General features: G+C 32.2%; 1 protein-coding gene across 4 annotated transcripts in view; it reads right to left on the reverse strand.

Moving 5' to 3' along the window:
- Positions 1-4,206: 4,206 nt before the first annotated feature.
- Positions 4,207-24,474, reverse strand: part of LOC108731415 (pyroglutamylated RFamide peptide receptor) — an 86,778-nt gene continuing 66,510 nt past the window's right edge. Inside the window, exons 5-11 of one of the 4 annotated variants that reach the window (XR_001937020.1) lie at positions 22,135-22,258; positions 18,704-18,909; positions 15,259-15,373; positions 14,586-14,746; positions 9,737-9,898; positions 8,672-8,857; positions 4,207-5,679 (exon numbers count right to left, since the gene is read on the reverse strand). Coding sequence is in view for 3 of the 4 variants with exons in the window: in XM_018461746.1 (XP_018317248.1) it covers positions 8,796-8,910; positions 9,737-9,898; positions 14,586-14,746; positions 15,259-15,373; positions 18,704-18,909; positions 22,135-22,258 (883 nt within the window). In the remaining variant the exon portion in view is untranslated. Of the gene's footprint in view, positions 5,680-8,566; positions 8,937-9,736; positions 9,899-14,585; positions 14,747-15,258; positions 15,374-18,703; positions 18,910-22,134; positions 22,259-24,474 lie in introns of those variants that run through there. The other 3 variants (XM_018461748.1, XM_018461746.1, XM_018461747.1) reach the window with 3 other exon arrangements.

Raw genomic sequence — 24,474 nt, forward strand, 5'->3', positions numbered from 1 at the left:
ATATAAAATTATATATAATTTTATACAATTTTATATAATTATATATAAAATATTTTTTCCCGGGATTATATTAACAATATCAGATAAATTAAATTTTCTTCATTTTTAAATTATATTTCTACATAAAAGCATATAAATATACAATAATAAGATTGAAAGACCGCTAATGTTAAACATAATAATTTTAAATTAAGAAGCGCCATAACGGTCAGAACGTTAAGATGTTGAACTATTGTAAATTCATTTAAATGAATTAATTTCAGAAATGATAATTGCGTGCCGATATGGTTGTCGGACTTTCAACGCAATCAAATCTGAAAATATTAATCCCCCCAAATTCCCCAACTTAAAAACTGTAATAAAACTTATTGCGAAAAATAATGCCTCGGCCGGGAGTCGAACCCGGATCTCTTGCATTCCGTGCGAGCATATAAATATACTTTTAATTATCTCGACCGCAAACTTATTTTCCCCTTTTTTTTCTTTCTTTATATACTTTCATCCCTCCTGTCACTTTTTTCCTCTAGTGGACATTCTAATATGTCTCCTTATAACATGATATAATTAGGATTGCGCGATTCTACTTTGTTCTGCCCGCGAGTTAGCTACATCACTTATATTACTTTTTCCGGCTCACGTCGTCGTACTATGTTTCAGACAGTTTCTTCTGTTTCTTGTACCAGTGGTCACGCGACATTTCCACGTTGCTCTAAAAAACGATGATGGTCTCTCTCTCTACTGAAATCGAGTTCTCTATCTCGTCCCTGACGAAAATACGGACACTTTATAAAGCGTTGACAACCGTTCGATGACAATTTTTTGAGTTTATATGCTTTCAAACTTTATAAGAACGCTTACAGAACACCATTGAGTTTTAAATACTTTCAGAACGCTTATAAAATACAGTATATATCGTTTCATGAAAGTTCTGTAATGCTAAAGCAACGCTTTTCAGAGAACGCTCAGTAAATGCTGATGCACCTTTGTGCAGAGAGTTCATTGTCAGATTTTTCTAACATTTAGTAAACGCTTTTTTCAATACCGTGAGACAAGTATTTTCCTTCCGTTTAACAAACGCTGTTCCAATGTGACGAATTATTGAGTTGCAGTAAATGTTTTGTAAGGCGTTTACGCAAACGGCTTAAAAAGACGCCCAAAAATGTTTTTCTCAACTCCATAACACAAGCATTTTTCATCCGTTTAGCAAACATTCTTCTACATGTCCAATTTTTAAGCAGTGCACAACATCACCACTAGAGGGACACAGCAAAGTTTAATTTCTCGTATTTAAAAAACCACATTGAATAGGATAAAAGGCGCAGTATGATGAGACTTCTCAGTGAAAAATTTTGTTCTTTTTTTTGATAAAATGTCGGCGTTCAGCAGACTCAACACTTAAACTGAACGCTCACAAACGCTTTTTACGCTATTTCTAATGACAAAAGTAAACACCTGTTAAATGTTTAACAGAAGCTGCACGCAGTTCTCAATGGTGGAGCAAACGTCTATTAAACGCTATACACAAAACCTATAAACATTTTAAACAACTGTCAGTTAACGCTTACGTCAAGTAAATGCTGTGCAAACTCTCTAAAATACTGATACAAATGCCTTAATTGCAAACGCTGCAGCGTTGCAATTTCCGTTTTACGAACAATCTACTGACCGTTTTTAAACTCTCAACGAATTCCTGCAAACGAATTCATGTAAACGTCACACAAACATTCATGAAACTTCTTATTTTCGTCATGGGTGCAGCGTATCAGTTTCGCTGCAATTGGTTCCCGGCTATTTGCTTCGCTATTGTTAATATCCGTCTCGCGCTCGTTTGCTTTACGACGAAATCCTGCGCGGTAATTTATACGAACTGTGGACTTTGTGTGCTTTTATTCCGTAATATCATGTGTATTATCGTAACAAATAACTACGTGTATCACTTTAGGTATTATCTCCCCGAACCTCTGCGGCATTGGTCTTTCGACATGGCATAATTAGGTGGTAACCGGCAAGCAGGAGTATGCAAACACGATACGAAACATGAATAATCATTAAGCAAATCCTTCCCCCTCTGTTTGATTGTCTCGTTATAGATAATACGAAATACGATAGTTACCACGTGTGTTTAATTCCACACATAAATAAATTCCGGAATAATTAATTATAAACATGATCGCTGAATATTTGGGGCAACGTATTCGATTAATCGGGTACCTCGATTGTCTACACTTGATATGATACATTGTTAAATATTAATTAATAGCTACTCGTATGTAAAGGAAGCTATACGCAACAACCGATAGCACGTTACAGAGAGAAATTGTTTCGTGAAAATTTAAAATCAGATCCTAAAAATCTGTCTTGACAGAAATGAGAGATGAGATCTTTAAATTTAAATAAATTCGAGACAGAGATGAGAATTATTATTCAACATTTATTTAATCACTTATACTTGCTGTCATCTAAATAGTATTATGCTAAAAGAAAGTTGACTAGTACGCATTTAAACATTTAAAGCCGTTTACAACATCGTGGTCTAATCATATGGATTGTAAAGTTTGTACTCGCTATTACTTAAGTTAAATTAATTTGCTCGTCAAGTTACGTATGCATTGTTCCTAAGGAAAATATATAACGCTTCGCTGTACAAATTGAATTAATGTAATTACTGTACACATACAAAGATCGTACTTTCATCGTCGAGGTTATCATGCTCAACGTTAAAAATATTGTCTCTTCATACTTCATTTGAAAAATCTGTTTGCAAGTTAGAAAATCAAAAGATATAGATGATAATCCTGCGAAAAGTCATTAAGTCGTTGAGAATAATTTTACTTACATGATACAATCCTTTTTTAAAGTGGAGAATATTATGTAGAACACTATTATGAGTCATAATTATTAGATATTACTGGAGACGCCGAGTTTTTGAAGCTGTATTATATTATACATAAATATAAAATTATTTAAAAAAATAATAATAAATAAGAATTTCAAGGCTAAAATTATATATAAAATTATTTAAGAGCCTATATATAATAAAATTCTTCATTTATTCATATTAATAAAATTATTATATTAAAATTATAAATTTGGCAATACGCTGTAAAATAGAATTATGTTGCAGTAAACTCAACAAATTTGTTTTTTTTTTTAAGCTTTGAATCGCCTTTTTCCGCAACTAAATAAAGAATTATAATAATTAAATAATAGATATTAATCTTATGATTATTAATTGCGATTAATCTTTGATGGATGAAAGTTGATGTTAGAGTGGTTTTATATATCTCATTAAGGTTCATCGATAGACAAGTCATTACATCATGATCGTTACTGATATAATACATCGAATACAGCAAGTATTTTAATACTTCTAAAGTGTGAAGTTGTCATTTAATACCGTTATTCTTCGATGATTCCAACAGTTAAATTATTTTTACATGGCTTCAGTCTGTTAAACGATTAGGTAGAAAAAAGTCTTTGCTATATATGTTTAACAAAAGAAGGATGATAGTAACAAAAACTATATAATGTGATATTACAATTAACCCTTTGAATAATGTCAAAATAAATTCAATGCCCAAAAATTGTACTTTGCTAGATAATTAACTATTTCATAGCTCTCTTACCGGTACCTTAATAACGTATTCGTGATTTCTCATCTTTTCATTCACACGCACACACAGATGCAACGACGAAAGCTGTTACACACCGCACAAGTAATTCTAATTTTATATTATACATCATACAACAATATATGCTATAAATGTCGTAGACTAGTCGCACATTTGATATCTTTCGTTCTTCTTTTTTTCATATCGGTCCAAGATTTTTACACTTTCTTATGTGGCACTTAACATTATCCTCATTGACAAGCACAGAATTGTTAAAATCGCGTGAATTGCTAATATTCACGTTCGTCAAATCTAAAATATCTAAATAGTATTCGTTTACTTGTATCTTCTATACATTGATATTAGCGACTTGATTTCCCCAGTTTTTTAAAATAAAGTAATTTATACTTATTGAAAGCCTGTCTGCGTTTGCCGCCAAACGGGCCCCGTTAAAAATTGTACATTAAAAAGTCTTTCAATACACTAGCCTGTGTATTACTATATTATTGTTTTACCACTAAAGTTACTATCAATGACAATAGATAATTATTAATAATAGATATTATTAATAATAATAGACAGAATCATAGCCTGATATATTTAACATTCTAATTAGATCAAGTAGAGCATGAAAAAAGAAAAAATGCAATAGCCTTCTGAGTAACAAACTGAGATTACTCATCTAAAGTTTGCTCCCAGCATCGAGTTGCTGGTGTAAGCTAATTAATCTAACTACAATTATAATGAGATTATATAATTTTTTCAGCACATGGCTCGAACTTTCAAATTATATACTACTTGTTTCCGAATATCTAAAAACTGTACGTCATTATCATGGCCTCATCTTTAATTGTTTGTGACGTTAAGAAAATTAGATATATCATATACAAATATAAATCTGAATATTTGGTAGTTTCATTATCATTACATATACCTACCACAGAAACTCGCCGTGAGAAATATTCGCCGACGCAATTACGTCGCAAACGTTTCCTAAAGAACTCATTATTTATTGTTTATGGTATAACGCGTCTGGAACGTATCTCGAATATTTTTGAAACATTTGCGAAGCGTTCGTCGAAACGACTTCTCTTCGAAATCGGCGCACTTTGATCCGTACTTCTCTCTATGACGCGGTATTTACTGACAAACATTGGTTTCTACACTTTCTTTGGTTAACGCGAGAACAATATTTAGCACAAATACTGGATGAGAATCAGACTGATAGCATTCGCAGCTAAACATGCACTGTCCACTCTCAAGTTTTGCTGAGGTAGTGAACATTATACGGAGGAGAACAAACTCTCAAGATCGGGCAGAGCGTCTAGCGCTGCTAAACGGTGGGAGAGTATCGTATTTCGTTCTTATTTCCTACGTCATTCTTATATAATTCTTATATAATTCTTGAACAGTTCTCCGTAAATTAAAGGGATACTTATTTATCAACATTTCAAGATTTAACATTCAATATATCGACAAATCTTTTCAAGGTCTGGTTCGTTTCTTAAATTAATGGTCCTGCATCAAATAATTTCAGCACGTCTACTCTTTGCGGGATTTTTAAATCAGGCGATTTCAAGCTTATACGTGTATTTATAGGGCTTTATATTACACTGTGTGTGGGTGTCCGCACTGCCCACTCGCCTTATTCGCTTACCTAGTACGGATTTAACCCTTAAATATCCAATTGTCCGAATGTCCAATTAAATCAACCCGTTCAATTGTCCCTCCCACGAGACGAGTAACGCCTGTTACAAGGTGCGACGAGGATAATGAACAGATGATGAACCTATTCGGCAACTTACGTTACCTACCCGGAATAGTCCAGCGAGTAGTCTCAATCGCTAGTCAAAATTCACGAAAGTTCTATCACTTGCATCCAATCGGCTTCTCGAACCGCTATCCGTTCGCAGGTGACTGAAAGATTGGAGCAGTAGCGTCCTATTTCGTAAGTTCTATAATCGTATTCTCTCCCGATTTTATTCACGTTACACTGTCGGAAGTCTCCTATCTCACGGAAACCTCCCTCGAAGACCTGCTCCGGGGATGAAGAAAGAATCAGGTCCATCTAGAAGCAAACGGAAATATAAAGAGAAACGGCGAATAAGAAGAAAGAGAGCGAAGGAAAAAGAGAAAAAGAGAAAGAGAGAAGGGGTGAGACACGTGGCGATGGAATTTCATTATCTGGTGGAGTTTGAAGAGGTAAGTCGCGTGAGATGTCTTGCAGAGGATTATATTTGAACGAGTAAATCTGGCTAACTGAGAGCGCGATGCAGTCGCCCCAACACAAAGCTCGAAAAGCAAATGACTCGCAGATTAATTTCTATCCCGAGGTAATTTCCTTTCTCAACCCTCGTCACCTTGCAATAAAAAAGACGTTGAAGTAACTAAAATAAGAAGTCGCGTAGTAGAAATAAAGAATCGCACATTTTGTTAATTAGAGAAACGATGTTAATTTAATTAATTTTTTAAACAAAATTAATTTACTTCGTTTTCACGTTTTTTTCGGTATATATACCTACTTTAAAATTTTATAGTTTCTTTTTAAAAGCTTCAAAGTTTGTATTTTAAAATTTTCCTTATCATTGTAATTACTTCTATTATAATAATGCAATGAATAATTATTTTTGCAAACATTCGTGATAATATTTGTAATGAAATACGAGACTGTCAGGATTACGAAACTATGTTCCTGAACTTTCTCATCGATATGGGTAAGTCTGAAAAGATCTGCGAAATGGAATCTGCAACGTCTTGGAATTCTTTCTATCTTCGTATTTTTCTCCGGAGAAAAAAAATTATAAGAAACTTATATCACGCGTCAAAAATTTTAAAAGAAATTTAATATCACTGTAGAGTGTTTAAAAAGTACGTTTTGAAACATGTACAATGTTATCCTAATAGAATATTAAATATTTAGCATTATTAATGTTTTATACTAATGTTACATTATAATGTTAAATACTAATGTTTTGAATACTATCGATATCTTGCAGTATAATATAACATTTTATGATATAATTCTCTGGAGTGTCGAACTACTCCATTTATCCATAAAAAAATAAATGTAAATAAGCTATATTTATATTTATAAATCCAATATGTTCGCGGAAAGTATGTTTATACTTGGAAAATATCAAATACACATTATCATGAACAAATTAATATTTATGAATATTATAAAATGTTATGCTATGTTTAATAATTACTGATAATAATTACGAAAAATTTGATATGCACATAATTCTCTGTGCTCTTATTTATTATAAATGTTATAAATTATAAAAACCAATTAGTAGCGTTTAACATACGTGTGTATCTTTAGTCATTCCGATTCTCAAATAAATCCAATATCGAATTACAAAACGACAGAAAAACTTATTACTTTCACAATTTCACAATTAATAATGGCGAGATAAACGAGAAAAGATGCAAAGTCGCGAACTTTTCTCTTTTTAAATTGCAAATCTTATTAGTTTCGGATTTTCAACATTACATATTTTAGTAAATAAAATTTCAAAAATTCATTATAAACACTTGTAATTAAGAATAGAAATAGGGTTCCATTACTAAAATTTGACTTGCTAGATCTATTAAATGTTCCTTACAATTTAAAAAGTATGAATTTTTTTTTAAGAAACTGCGAATTTTATTTTATATTGTTATTTTTTAAAAAATGTTCTACATATGATGCTCTTGAATTGTTATATCTCTCGATATATTTATTATTCTATCGGGAGGTTATTTTCCAGATATAAAAAAATTGAGATTTATAATTTATTTATATTAAAAGTCAATTATTTTTTTCTCAATACGTTCATAAAAATTGTATAGATACTCTTGATAAACATTCGAAAATAAATTACGGATACGTGTAGAATTCAATAGATTTTATCGTATAACCAGATCAGAACATCATTCAGATTGTTTTTTTTTTGCGGATTTATTTTTGCTATGTAAAAACAAACAGTTTAGTTGTCGTCGTTAAATTGGTGAATTGCGGTCATTCACAATTTACCAATTCGCAATTTAAAATATTACTCTTCGATCACGACATCACAATGCAAGATCGAAAAATCGAAACAAGAAATATCAGCGGATTAATCCTTTTACGCTTTTTTTTATGCTTTAATAAAACCAAATGTGTAACAAATATACAAAATAGATAATACTAAAATGAATAAGATTAATAAAATTAGACACAAAATGGAATGCTTGATCATTGCTTTGTGCACTGAGAAGCGTAAATGAGTAAGTTAGCAAATGTATTATCGGCTTTGTTATGTTTACGCTATATAATGAAAAAACCGATCTCTCTCTATATAAGTTACAAAATGAAGTAAATCCAATTCTGAACCTCTCACATGCAATTATTTAATGATATAATTAAACACATAAAACATAATACATACTTTGAAGACACTATAAGTTAAACAAGCATAATTTTGTTAATATAAATAATTTTTAATGCACATATTTATTAAAAACTGCTCAACTAAAATGCTAAAAATCGATGTTATTTTCAAGTATTACTCTCAAGTTGAAATTATTGATATTTATTCGACTTATCTTAAAAATGAATTCATCTCAAAAGTTACAATTTTTGTAATTTTTAAGATCTTAAGAAATTAAGTTTTTGAATATTCTTCTATTATTTAACAGTTTTTAATCAGAGTGTTTCTTTATGTCGTATCCCAGCAAATCATGAATATAACTGCTACATAACATAGATGTAAATGATATTTATATTTACCTATGTTATATATAACAACTATATTTGTGTTTGTTATAGAGATTTGTTAGGGATTACACTTTTCTTTTCAGAGCAATATAGATACGAATATATTATATATAAGTCTATCTTGGATTCCCTCAAACTCCCAGGATTCCCACGTATCATCGTTAAACTGAAAGGAGCTTAATTCAACCTTTTGATTTGCTGCGAAACTGAATGCGGAGTAAGTCTGCACGGATTAATGAAGCAGCGCACCGATGTGTCATGCCGAATGTGAACGTGCGAGATGAAACGGTCGGCGACGTTGGTCGACCGTTTAGTTTACCTCGAGATCGAATCGTGCTCCATTCGTCTACCCTAGCCGGACATTCGTCGCACATGCACATGAGCTTTCGGGGGTCTCTCGCTGTCGGGGAACTTGCGAACCCCGCAAGAGTGTCACGGGTGGTCTACGGGATGCGGGTCGCTCGAGTTTCGGGACTTTGACTCCCCAAAGGAGTTTCGGATCCACCTGAATCATGCATGCAGAAACGGAGGACTTTGGCTGGAGAGAATCTTAGCTTACTGTTAATGTGTTGAAAATTCTCAAGCTGCAAAACCGCGTGGAAAACGAATTCATAGCAGTCAGGAAGCGATAGAAAATTCCGCGCGAGAATATATCTTCCTCTTTTATAACGTTGCTTTAATTTGAATGGACGTTTTTCATTATGAAAATGAATCCTTTCACACGAGTTTATAAAAGCTGATGTGAAATCATTCAGCGGAAAATATTTACGGAAATGAAAAGTATAATTCATAATTCTTCACTCATATTTCAACAATCATAAAAATTACTTTATGTGAGAGTAGCTTTTATCGTAGAGCGTGCTTTGGTTACTCTCACTGAAAGATTTTACTGCTCGAGTTATTTGTTGCCATTAGTCAAATGTTAGTTTGCAGTTCGTTTCAATAAAAACGCATCGTGTATTTTCAAATTAACGCGTTTTATCGGTCGCGCGTCACATAAAATTGCATAAACTACTCGAGCCACTCTGCGAATTATGATTTTTCGAAAACCTCGAACGTTGCCGTTTTAATTAAACATTATTTGCGTTTTCAAACAAAAATATAATTGTTGCAATGTGCTGCACTAAATTATAGAAGTGATTCGCTGGGAAATTAGGAGCGCGACTTTTTGAGGACATTATAAGGAAACTTTACGGCTAATATATCTCAAAAACGCTTTGGAGAAAATTGCCATAAATTCTATTTTATGAAGCAATATGAAAGGGTACGATACTAGCGGGGTACGTATCGAAGGATCGATAGGGGCGCATTTCGAAACTCCCTCCAGTTTCTTTTCGTTCTCCTCAACGATATATCAGCGCTGATATAACGAGCTACGACGTACCTAACGCTGGTGCTTCTGGTCTGACTGAGACTTGGGTTTCTCGTTACAGATGCCCGGTAACCTCTTCTAGGGCAGAAAATCCACCATCCGCCGCAGGCAGCCGACAGGAAGTTCTCCCTGAAGTGCTTCGACATAAACCCATAAACTATCGGGTTTATACAGCTGCAACACCGATATTAAATTAAAGACTGCCGTTAGGTACAATCGAATCGAATATCGCGTTAATCGTTGAACAACTAAAATGCGGAAACTACGTCACGTTTATGCAACCGCGCCCATAAACCCGCAGTTGCGGATGCACGCGGTTGCATCGGAACGCGAAATGAAATCCGCGGTTTAACATCTGGAATGCGTAAACACAATCCAATTTCACATTTTCCTGTAATCGAATTTTCAGATGTAAATCCCGTATCGTATTTTACCTGAGTGGTTCCACAGCTTACCAAATTTTTCGATGTAAAAACAAGAAAAAAATCCGCGACGAATATTCTACGAGAGAAGAGCATTCAAGAGAGGTGCTCCCTCTTTTATTACATTATATTTTGTTTTATTTTATTCCTATTTTATTGTATTAATATTACATAATAATACACACACATATATATATATATTAATTAACACATCACGCTATCGCATGTCTCCTTAATTATCCCCAGGAGATGAGGGTGTTCTGAATATACCCTCATTAAGTAGCTAAGATACCTCGCGGTTGCCAACCCCGTATTCACGAACATGAGCCTCGAAGGCTTGATCTTAACACTTTATGATACGATGCAATCAATAATCAAATTAATGACTGATTAAGATGCAATAAATCCTCCGAACCTACGTAATTGATATTCAGTATCGTACATTCAATAAATTTTACGAACATGCAAATTCCGAAGTACTAATAAAAGTATTATAATAAAAAATCAATCGATATTTCACAGATTTCTGTCACTTGAAACAATACATGAAATAATTATTTGCAATTTGTATATTATACCATTCGAAATCATCTTGAACACAATTCAAAAATGATGAGTGTAATTTATATTTATTTTATTATAAATTCTCGAAAGTTTCAAAGCGCAATGAGATATATTTGAATTCAAAAAGTTATAAAAAATAATTTATGAAGAAAACGATTATCGCAAATGACATTAAGCGCCAATAACTAATTAATCCGTAAATAAGTAATGAAAAGTAATAAAAAATAAATTAACAATCCAGTATCATTTAGATTTAACCCTGTTGATTTGTTTGGATCTATCAGTTTGACCCAAATTTAATTCCTTACTAATATCTTATTTAAAAAATTCTTTCTGGTGATTTTATAATTTCGTCTGCTAATGTATTTTTCTATGAAAATTTTTTATTTTTTAAAGCTTTTTAATCATATTAACCCAAACGATATGATCGTAAGTATTATATTTGAAGAAATTAGCAGGGATAAATTAGATTGTTTTTATTCAACATTTGCTTCAAGAATATTTGCAACAATTTATTGGTTAGAAAGTATTATAATAATATTATAACATTAGAATTATGAAATAAAAGTTTACCTCCAAATAACAATGGACAATTCCATCTCACGTTTGAATGTGAACTTCCATGTTTCTCGAGGTTAATGTAGAGATTTTCGTGAAACTTTAAACATTTGCGGCGAAGGAAGAAGACGCGAGCTGAATTTAAGGATGAGAGACTAGAACGTTTCGAGATTTGCATTAAATAGAAGCAAAATTTGTTTGTAACTAAGCTAAGAAGCTTATCCACTTGTATTGAACTTATTATTCACGCCCTTACTAATATTATGGCCCTCCAGATAGTCCCACACAGACACACACATGAAGATGTCTATATCCGTAAAACCAATACCAAAGGCAGCTCGAACTTCGGGAAACTTGCCAAGTTCTCTGCCACCGGAGGTTTCTCTCCGTTCGATGAAGAAAAGTTACCATAGAAGCTGCTTTAAAATTTGAAAGGGTATATACTTTTGCTAACCTTATAACAGTTACAACCAAATAGAAAATAACGGGGCACTTCTGAAAATAGGGTTCTTAAACCAAACCTTTCATAAACCAAAAATACTGTGGGCACGTTTCTCTATTCAGTAAGTTTTGCTTTAAACATCTTAAACCCGATTGCTCCATCTTTAGATAAACTACGTAATTTATCTAATGGATAAACAAAAGAGTAAAAAGTAAGAAAATAAAGGAATAAGAAAGCTGAAGCTTATGAAAAGATGGAACGACCCAGCTTTAAACGTAAAAATAATTGAATGTACTCATACTTAAAGCTGATATTTTTCAAAGAAAGTTTTTAATAAAACAATATATGTAAAAATATATTAATAAATAATAAAAAATCATTATTTTTTAAATAATATTTGCATAAAAATAAAAAAAATTAATTTCGTGTCATTCCTCTAGATATAATTTAATTCTATTTTAATTTTATACTTCATTTACACATCAATTAACAATTTAATTTTTTAGCTGTTAAAAGCTTTTACATAATTAATCTCGTATTATTGTCCTATTTCTAGTAGTTTCTAATATATAATAATGTTGAAAGAATTATTAGAAGGAATAAATATTTTGATACAAAAGATATAGAATTTAATAATTATAGAATGCTATATAGGTAATTATAGGTTATATATAGTGCATTATAGTGCATTATAGGTAATTAAGAAAAATTTCTTTTCAATCTCTTCAAAAATTTTCGTTTACATTTAACGAGAGAAAAAAGTTCCAACTCATATTTATTTAAATTGAATATTTAGACCTTAAGAATATTAATTTCATTAATCTATTGTATTTCTTTCAAATCGCACATTTCTTCTTTAGCAACGATTTAATTAAAGGCTATCAGCTATTTTATTTACATACAGCAAAATGCAACTTTTCAGTAATTAAATTTCAAATTAATATATATCTATTAAAGTAAATTTATTTTAAATATAATATTAATTAAAAAGATAACGAAGCTCTGTAAATTCATTTACACTTTCGAATTTTCATTCTTTAATACCACATATATTTCTTTTGAAAAAGTAATGTATTCTAAAGAATTTCCGTTGCTAAGAATTTCACGCTAAATTTATTAAAGAAACTTCTTCTCAAAGAAGATACTGCCATCTTTTATTTTCATCGAAAAGATAGCAGAAAGGATTTCATGTGTGTATAAAATTAAAGATTAAATTAAATTAAAAACATAAAATATAAAATTACTCGAAAAGATCAAGTCTCTCTCGGGTAAAGAATATTAACTTTCGAGAGAAGAGAGGGTAAAGGTAATATAAATTTTTTTTTAAAAAGCGATGGGAGGAACTACACGAAGCGGAGAATGCAATGTTTTTTCGTAACGACCCAAATCACTTCAATAGTGTGCAATTTATCTATTGCATCCGACGCTGTTGCCTGACAGCATCACGACTTGTTAAGCTAATCAGTGGTCGTTATCAAAATGATACACGGCGTATTTGCAGAGGTAGCTATTAAAGTTATCATTCTATATATCGCGAAATGTAAAAAGCGAGCGACACGAGGGAGAAAAAGAGACGTGCATTCGGCGAAAATAATGCCGCACGTGTCCTCGCCGTTGTCGCAATTCAATACAGGGATGATTTCACAATCCGTATATCAATCGCGCAAACACACTTCGCAGCATTTTCGAAATTTAATGAAATGTATGCAAATACATCAATTGTAAATTAGAAATTTAATGTTTTCAATAAATTAATGTAATTCGACCGCGTTTACCACGATGTACATTGTATGTACGTATACCATGCAAATTTTATTGCATGCAAACCACGAACAAATTTCGCAACTCTTACAAATTATATTTATTCATAGAAAAAAAATCAAATGCCAATTGAAGTAATATAATTAAGTTTTTTTTACACGATGCAAAATTGATAGTCTTCGATGTCAACACCTATGTCGCAAAAATATTCGCGTTTTCTATGAGTTATATACATCGTGCATCAGTTCGTTACGAAATAAAACGCAATAATTAAATTTTCCTCGAGGAATGCCATAACGAATTCAATAGTAGTAGAAAAAAAAACATTTCATAAATATGAAATAGTGCTGCATATCTAGAATATACCGACGTTTCCAGCTTTATTGTATTCGACGACCACTTTACGAATTGTGATAAATGATCCTGCCTTGTATTTGATTAACTTTTAATTGTGAAACAGTTTCCGATTTTCTGCATACGTTTTGTTGTTTTTGACGATCGTAAAATTCTTACCAATATATACATATTTATTAATTTTCATTAATTAATATTTTATTTAATAATATTTCAAACCAAAACTGAAAAAACACAGAATAACAAATTCTTTTAGAGAATATTAATCAAGTTTAAATATAAATAAAACCATTTTCAATTTGTGATTTTTACAGTAGATTTTTTATTTCTAAATGATATTGCACATTTTTATCTAAAATACAAAAAGACAAAAAAGAAAACTATACACGACAAAAATACATATAAAAAATATTTGTCAATAAATAAAAATTAAAGTGGCTACAACTTGTGTAACAATTCACATTTCACTCATCTGAATGTGAATCTTTCTAATCACGAAATAAATCAATATTTGAAGTTCCTCTTTAATTTATGGTGCAATCGTGTACAGATTCTATGCGATCTGTCTGGTGGAACAAAACTTGCGGCTGACCAGCAAGTTGATTTTTCTACTTGTAACACGATCCCGCGAACGACTCCCCGGAGGCAATAACCTTCGCAACGTTGATCACGTATAAAAGACGAGATCATCGTAGGTGTGAGTCAGTTTTAAATTAACGACTCCCCGGCGCTTAATCTCCAAGTTGAACCCGAGGCGTACCTGTTAAAATAAGCCATCAACTGGAACGCGGTATTGAGATGCTTGTGCACCCCACTCTTGACGCGCGGCAAGAAGCCATAAGCAGTCAGCACATTGTCAATTAGCATCGGGGCCCAACAAATGGCGAACAGCACTACGACTGCCACCAGCATTTTCACCACCTGTTGGCAGCCATTCGGAGTGGTTAGAGCTGTTTTCCAACATTTATTAAGACCATAATACAGGGAACATCCTACTATACTTAAACAATATACTGGATATAGTCTAAGTTTACTGACTAACGTAGGCGATCCTATCCCAAGTAAAGTTCAGGGTATATTTTCAACCTTATTGTTTTCATATCGACTACAATATATATGTGATCTCTAAAAGCATACTTATACAATTTTATTACACAAGTCTATTTCAAAATTAAAATCATTTTTCTTCAAAATAATTTTAAAATTTATACATTTTTATGACAATTTCGTACAATGAGCTTCACAATTATAAAAAAAAAACAGTAAAAAGTTTTTTCGCAAATGAGCTAAGTAATAATTTAAGAGTGTTAATTAATTAATTACTAAGGATTAGATAAGAAATGGCTATAAATTTACAAAATAATTTTTGTAAATTTATAGCCATTTCTTTCTCAAACTCTATTATTCCCAAGGAAAGATTAATTAAATCAAACCTGCTTCATAGTCCGTGATTCTTCGTCTTTGTCATCCCGGCGTGATTTGCGTTCATTTCCTCCCTGTCGCTGGGTCATGGGAATAGATTCCGTATCTGCACTGTTTGGATTTAATCTGAAACAGATTAAAACTTGCGCTTTGATTATACGTATGAGGATCTCATTACTCCATTGCATGTCAATTCTATTTGCACCGACTGTAAAGAATGGACGGAAAAAATAGACTACTCAAAAACCAAATTTCAAAAATACAAACAAACAGAAAAATTTAACACAATGTCAATCTAAATTCAATTTTAACCTTTTAATAATTTTAATTTAGCTTTCAATATTAAAAAACTATATTAATTTTCTTGCAACTGATTTCTTTGACAAATAATGTTTTAATAGAAAGATAACAGTTTATCCCATCTTTTTTTACTTTTAACGTTAAATAGTGCTTTTCTTTTCATATCCAGGAGACGTGAAGGATATGAAAACATTTACGAGAAAAATCACTGAATTTTTATTTAGAGCTTCGTGTGCATGTGAGAACCCATTTTCATCTTAGCAAGATATTGCGTGCGTTAACTATGTTATGACTCTACTCCATGGAATTTCCTTGGATCTTACACGACAGTAATTTTATCTCGGAGAATTTCTCCGAGTTGACCGATGTACTAAAGCCGTACGCCAGTGAATATTCTAAAATAGCGACCTTTCCACGCGATCGAAAGTGTTAATTTAATAACGGTGCTTGTATACGTATAGTGCAGTGTTTCAAGATTGATGGCAATCGATAGCACAAGAAGTTATTCTCTCATGCAATCGATTCTTCGAAGAAATCTTTACATCGCATCAACTGGTAAAAAAATAACTCCAAATAATTGAAATCGGTCTTATTTCTTACAACTATATATATATATATATATATATATAAATAGTTTTCTTTCTTCAAATAAATGTGCTTATATCCATCTAATTTTTATCAGCTCGTCTTCTAAGCTCGTCTTAAATGAATCTTTTTTTCATTTAAGCGAAAGCACATGTCGAAACATTTTACGAAGCATTATGGTCAAAAAACTTCTTCATGGATAGAGGACTTAAACTCATAAACGCAACTGAAATCCTTCTCAAAATAAATTCTCTACACTCATCGACGGAGAATTTTCAAAGATTCCTCGAAATGTTTTTAAATACAATATATCGAGCGACTGCCTGAAGATGAACACTCACGACGACGTTTCACGACATGCAGGAGACGGTGAATCGAATCAAGTAGAGTCATAAAGTGTAAATGCATTCACCATTACGTTTGCCCCATCGCCCTCGATCTATTTCAGGCAAACTGCCTGCGGTCTACATTTCCCAAAGAAACACTGTGAACGACGCGACCGCGTCCATTACCAACAGTTTGCTTCCCGCTAAAGTCAAATGTTACTGGGCGAGTGTATACATATTGTAATTGTGTATACATATTGTAATTAAGGGTAACAAACAACAAAATTCAAAATTTTTCTGCGAAATATCTAATTCAAAAAGAGGAACTTATTTTAATGCTTTAACCCTTTGAGTCACGCAATTAAAGGAAAAGTTAAATTAAAGGAAATTAATCTCTGAAAAATGTATAGAATTATAGGTTTTTGAGGTCGCTGAAATCAAATCTTTTATCAGATCCTAAAAAAATTGAAATTCAAGATGGCGAGCACAATATGGCTTAAAAAGTAAATTAATTCTTGATTTTCACTACAATTCATATTTTATCCTGAAAAATCCGTAAATAAGGATTTTCTGAAGTGATTGATTATAAATCCAACCATTGAATTTATAAAAAATTGAAATACAATTTATAAAAAAATGTTGAAATATACAATTTATAAAACAAACGTAAGAATATTGAAATAAAATTTGTAAAACAAACCGAATGCATATTCGTAATCAGCGACCTCAAAACATAAATATAACTCAAAACATGAATATATTCATAGGGGCTTTTTTTCACAAATGAATTTAACCTAAAAAAAAGTGTTTTTTTTTTGCGTTAAAATATTTATAACAAAAAAAAAATACAAACAAAATGGAAAAATCAGTACATAAAAGTCGAAATTAAGTATTAATATAGTGAATAATGAAAAAAGAATCATTAATTTCGGTGAAATCTTCGAAATACAGTCTAGAAAAGAAGAGCCAAAAGGTGTAACATATATGTTACGCTGTGACTCAAAGGGTTAACCGCTTGAGAATGTACACTTTGCTCTTAAAAAAATTAATTACATTTCGTTTACAATTATTGAAAAATTGTTTCAAAACTACCTGTACTCACTATATATTTTTTATCTCGCTATACATTTCCACTATGCTTTCTGATTTTTTTTATCTAATTATGCATCACAAACTATTGTGTTCCTTTATAAAGATTTAAGATTTATTTCACGAAAGAGAGTACAAGTTCTGTCGCGATCACGATAAGTTTACGGCTTGCGTTATTCGCAACTATACGAATCTCGATCGATGAGATCTCGCGAGATATTACGTTATATTGCGACAGGCGAAATAAAATGCGTTATAAATGACAACACGGTTTTCTTCACCGTATTATCGTCATCCAACCTCGATATGAATTTCACCTGCCAACCCGAAAATCCGGCTATTCAATTGTAATTTATATTAGATTGCTGGTCGCGTCAGGACACCCATGAAATGGTAAAAAATTAGTGCTTTTCTCTTCCGCTTGCCTACGACACGTGACTGACGTCCGTGACGAGTAATCGACATTTCATACGGCCAGGCGAGAACACGGTTTTCGATTGCTGTTATAACGGAAAAGGCAAATAGCAGTATATGCGCCCATTTATAGATTATTACCAAGTCCGATACGCGGTAGGCGGATGTTGCACATAAATTAATGCAATCGGATTCACGCCGATTATTGCTCATGGTAGAATTAGCAGTGGAGAATTCAATCGTTTAAATTTCCATACGTATGTTCGTTGCATATTTTCCGAGATATTATTACCGCTACTAAAACATAATAGTTTCACTCTACTGAAATTTAATAGTTTATAATAAACTATTGATTATAACTGAAAAGGTTATATTGTTCTCAAAACAATTTTAGAAATTGCATCAAGTATCAATTCTTAAAGATAAGCTTCTTCGAATCATTATCGTTTTCTTTTACGACAATTGATATTTTTATAGCAGTATCGACTATCTATTTTTCTTCTCGATTTTTATCTTTTCTCTTCTTTTTATATTGTATCAATAAACTTTTTACTACACAACTTTAATTGTTTTTATTTTCCGAGATCATTATTAGTAATTTATACGGATTTTGTGATTTTGGACTTGAAAAATTTATTCTCGATTAAACTTGCTGGCTTTTTATAGATCAGAAAAAAAGCTTCCACTGTTCAATTCAAAAATTCACGAGGGTCCAAAAAAGAAAACAAAATCTCGAACTTACGCATGTCGCGACGTCATATGATATCGACGTTTCATAACGCGCCAAATCTCCCAGCAGATGCTCGTGTAACAGAACGCCATGATGATCAACGGTAGCACGAGGACCACAATGAGCATGTAAACTTCGTGAGATTTCCACAGAAGTCCGGCTTCGGAATTGCGAACGCACCAATAGGCGATCCTCCTTACCCCGACTTCCTTGTGTGTCTGAAAAGAAGAACGGACGTAAATAAGAGTAGACACCGAAGGGCACGTGCCCTCCTCGACATGTTCCAGGTCCGGGATGTAACGAGACATGCAAAGATGTTTCGCGACGTGCTACTCTTTTTCCATCGCGTTTATTAAACCGTTCAACAGGCATTTACATATGTCAAGGTGATAAGATTCCGCCGGTATATGAGAGCTTTTCATTGCTCCCTCGCCGTTTACTTCACGACGTTTACTACACCCCGTAAAAACGATCAGCCGTCCGCCTCCGTGCTTTATTAATCCTTTACGACGTGACTCTCTTTTGGATATGACCGAAGGGAGAATTTTATCCATTCAACGTGTCGCAAGAATCGTAATGGGATATTTTCTGAATGATTTAAATCATGGAAGAAATTGTGAAAATCCTGTAATTCGTTTTTAACGAAAGAATATCAATGAGTGACAAGTCAAATTCTAATTGAAGTAAAGGATCATCTCAAGATTTTCAACCAAGACTTTCATGCCTATTATCACTGATGCTTTATAATAACTCAAATAAAATATGCAGCGTGTTTCTGGATTTTCTGTATAAACTTTAACAATGTTCTATGAGCTGAAATAAAAAAAATATTATATAAATACGGAATCGTATAAGTATTATATAAATACAGATTCTAAAAATGCTTTACTGAAAAATTATAACAAAAATATAGAATATGTAATAAAAAATTTTACCTTTTAAAAAGTTTACATTTTAAAATGTCGTCCGCTCATGTAATACAAGGATGACAACGAAGTAATTTTGAATTTATCATCTTTTTCTATAAAGATAGAGGAAACCTTCATTGAATATAAGCTTGACAGCCTGATATTCAATGAAGATTCCCTTCTATCTTCGCAAAAAAATAAATTCAAAATTACATCGAAGCTTGCAATGACACGAGCATTTTAAAATGCAACCTTAGGTAAAATTTCTTACATATTTCATATTTTTGTTGTAACTTTTTAATAAAACATTTTAGAACTTATGCTTATATAATTTTTTTTCTCATTTCTTCAACTCATAAAACACAAGTTAAGAGTAAGGCTTTTTCGTTCATTTCTCGCGATAATGTTCATGTTTCTGAACAGCACATATTGAATATTTACCTAAAGGTTGTGCTTTCAAGGAGCAATCATGATTGTATAAAGTAATTAATAATTACTAATTATAAACACGTCAAAACACACACTGCAAAGAGATATTATTCATAAATCTTCATATTACTTTAATGTTGAAACTGACGGAATAGCCTCGCCCTATTTTACTGTTAAAGTTTATACAGAAAATCCAAGAACATCCTGTACAGGGATCCGTTATCTTTCCAATTAGATTTTAACGAGGAATTAAAAAAAATCGTGGAAAAGATCTCTATTATATAATATTTGATAAGTACTTCAAATATGAAAAATTAAAATATTCTCATTATATTTCAAATTATAACGATACTATATTTAAAGTAGGTATATTTAACCGTGACGTAGCGTGCACCGCGTATTATTTAAATTATTTCTCTTTATAGTTGTAATTTGTAATTCGCTAATGCTCCGCGGGAAATAAGAAACTATTTTTATTTCAAACGCATTTCCTCTTTGACCGTGTTTTATTCTCAATTTTTTATTCATAACTTTTATGCCAGGCCTGTGTGCGCAAAAATTTCATTTCCTTCAATCCTTCATTTACGAGTACTATCTCATAAGAATAAAAATTTCTCGTATAAGAGACTTGTTCACCTGTGAACCTCAATTCGAAAATGTTATGTGCACCCTTATAGAAAATAGATTTTACATCCCGATTTGCGTCATCCCGATTACAATCAGTTTATTTTCGACGTCATTGAAGGATTATTGGGATAATATCGGAATAAAAAAAAGTTGCCACAAATAAATCGCGTATTTTTATGAAAAAGGAAAAGAATCTTCTGAACAACAATTAAATATCAAGCAAAATAATCTTTGTTTCGTGTAAAATGGATTCGATTTTTGTAAAACATCATTCGGTCGTACGAACATGTACAAACTATTTAATTAATGAAAATTTTTTCTAAATACATTAATTTTAAGCTCAAATTTGAAAAAATTAAATATATTTGAAATTTAAGATTGTATTGATATTCCATATTTAACTCGCATGGAGCATCCAACTCGAGGCAACGTTGCACGAATCTTCATTTCAAATAACTGTAAAGTTTGAAATCAAATTAAATGTAGTGTATCTAAAATCTATACATTATACAACTATGTTAAATGTAGTGTAGAATACCAACTACACACAGTGTTTTCAACTATCATCGATGATTCTGAGAACGTTCAAATGACAAAGAGCAACGAATCAAACATTTATTTAGGAAAATGCTAGAAATTACGAGAGAAGTATTCTCCAGGTGAAAATCCAATCACGTCGGTCTTCTCTCGATTTTCTCGTACTTAACGGCGTATTTTTTCAACGTTGAGATAAATCACCGTTCATTAAAGTAAGTGAACGAAGCGGGGTGTATCAGCTTTATCGGACGTGCAATCGTGGGGCGTATCATTCTCGGATTTCGTCGATACACATTGCACGCGTGTGTGAAATATTGCGAAGTGCCATGTTGCGATAAACGATAGTATGAAAGTAACACTCTGTAATGGCAAGTACCGGTACAAAATTAGAGAGATACATCGTTTCAGATTAATCACGTTCAATTTAAAAGTCGCTCAGAGACAGGCGGTGTACCCTTCGATGTATGTTTATTAAGATAATTATTTCTGCACATACATTTTTTTAAATAAAGAATATTTCAGATATAGAATAAACAACTTGATACCTTATTTATGTGAGAGAGAGAGAGAGAGAGAGATTATAAATATCTTTCTTAAGTTTATTTGAAATGAAGTGAAAAAACAATATTTTTTTTCCAGTTTGGAATCAAAGATTCTTTACTACACTATGATGTAAATCTTGCAATATAAATAACGGAAAATTAAATGCTTTTTACAAATTAAATATCACGAATAAAAATAAATAGAAGAATATTGCAATTGTTTCATAATTAATTTTATGTTAATTTTATTGTCTCACGTTAATTTTAAAACGGATTTCTCTGAAACGTAATTATAGTTTCTTATCAAAATGTAAACAGAGCATTAATGAAACCAGAGAAAATTAAGAAAAACAACGATTTCATTAATGAAATGTTGAGTACAAGTTGAAAACACGCGTACCTGTGTAAACGTCATGGGTATTCCCAGCAGAAATGCTGCTATCCAAGTTATGATTACGATCTTACGAGCTTGACTTATAGTACATATATACTGCGCTCTCATTGGATGCACTATGGCGTAATACCTGAAACAGTAACGAAATTATTTTCGAAAAATAATTTAGATCTAAAGAATTTTATTTAAGAATTTTTAATATATATATATAACATAATTAATTTCAATCAAATCTACTGCAAAGCAAGTATAAAAATAAAATGGAGCATATTCTATAAATATTATAATATATGATACTGATGTAGAAAATATTCAAAGCGTGACTGTGAAGTACCTCCGAGAGAACTTCATACGTCGGTCGCGGTCTTCACGATGTCATTTCTAAACATAGGATCAAAGCGCTTTGTCTTGACTTACGAGATAACATTTCTCGCAAAATGGCATTTCATGTGGCATTAATTTGAGTGTACTTCACGAATATTCCGCTTACAGCACAAAAATATAATAACCCGCGACTCAAAAAGATCACATAACGGCGTGAAAAATCGTGAACTTACAACATTTTATTCTCATAGGCTACGTCAATGCAATATTCTTGTCAAAATGAGTCTCTTGAGATCATCGTTATGCGACCAAGATGAAATCCAAGTGAAACAAACTATTTTATATTATAAATATCAAATGTATTCCTTTAATCAGATTATACGTTCTTGGCAAGCATTAAAAGTTTCTCTTGGTAGCCAACGCGATAATGAACAAGTTAAAAATTACGTACATAAAAAAAGTACATGTATATGATTTTTCCCCCTTTTTTTATACAAAGATAATATAAACAATGTATAAAAATATATATACACTAAAGAAAACATATCGCGCGCGAAGCGCGCGCTTTATTTTATTCTACAGTAATCTAGTATTAAAAAAAAATAATATATAATAGCCAATGTGCACAGAATTGAGTGTACTAACATTATTAAAACAAGAGCTGTTTTCGGATTAAAGACAGAGATCGGATTAGATCATTTTATTGTAAGCTGTGTTTTAGTTGAGAGCAGAAAAATCGTCCGCATAAAATCACACGTATAAATATGAGACTCGAATCGAAGAGAAATTAAACCAGGAAAGGGGAAACCCATCACCAGAGGAAAAAAAACCTCCCTGTTTGGACTCCAGCTGATGTAAAAGAACAGAAATATAATAAGCAGATAGAGGATCAAATCGCGTAATAGAGCGGAAAGGCGGCTGAAGCATTTACGCTGCATTCTGCAGACTCCGCCGTCGCGTTTTCCGCTGCAGTTTCCGCCAGGTCTCTTCATTCGCACACGACAAAAGGACCGAATTGCCGCCTCCTTGTTTTGGGCGGCGGTATTATTGTCGTCATGAATACAAATTGCTCTGACCGATGCGTCGGAGAATCAGACGACTCACCGATAAGAGCGGCGAATGAGTCGTGTCAAATGGAACGAACGACAGGTTATCGCTCGACTTTTTATCGCTCGCAAACCGTTTGCGTTTTATAACCGCGCGAGATTGTCGTCGATACGAACATCGTTTTGCGTGCGTTTTTGCGATCCAACGACGATTTTCTCCAGCAGAGGAAAATTAGGTTTAAGAATGTCTGAAACGTCGCGCCAGTTATTCTGCATCGATTTATACAGGATCAAGTCTCCGTGTGCATCACGGGGAAAATAACGACATTGAACCAATCGTTTTGAAGTACCGGTAAACTTTCGCTGCTACTCCTAACATCTTTCAACAGTATTTATCTTATTTACGAACTCTGCATGCTGAAAGGGATCTTTCGATGTTAGGGTTCTCTAGTCATAAAACACATAAGTTATAATATACTTCTATCTTTCAATAAATAACAAAGATAAAACGACATTTGTATCGACTGTGTCTGCTAAAAGGAAAGCAATCTAAGTCTCGATGAAATGAATTAATTTTCACATATAACTTTTAATGTGATGAACAAAAAATGTCATATTTTGTTCACACCAGACTTATTAATGAATAATTTTTTAATTTACGGTGCATCAAAGACGTAAAACTTGTACTCGCCGAGCACTTTTGATACATCATAGCTCAAAAACGAAATTATTGAGCCTTATGCCTTTGGTCTTCTGTTCACTACAATATAAGCTATATTATATTTAAAAACTAACACATTTCATCAGGACCCAATTTTTCATATACATAATTTATAGTGCGGGGTCCTTTATATAAAATGTTTCTCGTGTAATTACGGTCTCGAAAAGAAATCATGAACATGTTTATTACATTGTTGAAACACATAAATGGAATTTATATGTCGTAGCAAAACAGTTTTTATACACATCGAGTCTG

The sequence above is a fragment of the Mycetomoellerius zeteki genome, unplaced genomic scaffold, assembly GCF_001594055.1.
Source record: "Mycetomoellerius zeteki isolate Tzet28-1 unplaced genomic scaffold, Tzet1.0 scaffold126, whole genome shotgun sequence".
Lineage (NCBI taxonomy): Eukaryota > Metazoa > Arthropoda > Insecta > Hymenoptera > Formicidae > Mycetomoellerius > Mycetomoellerius zeteki.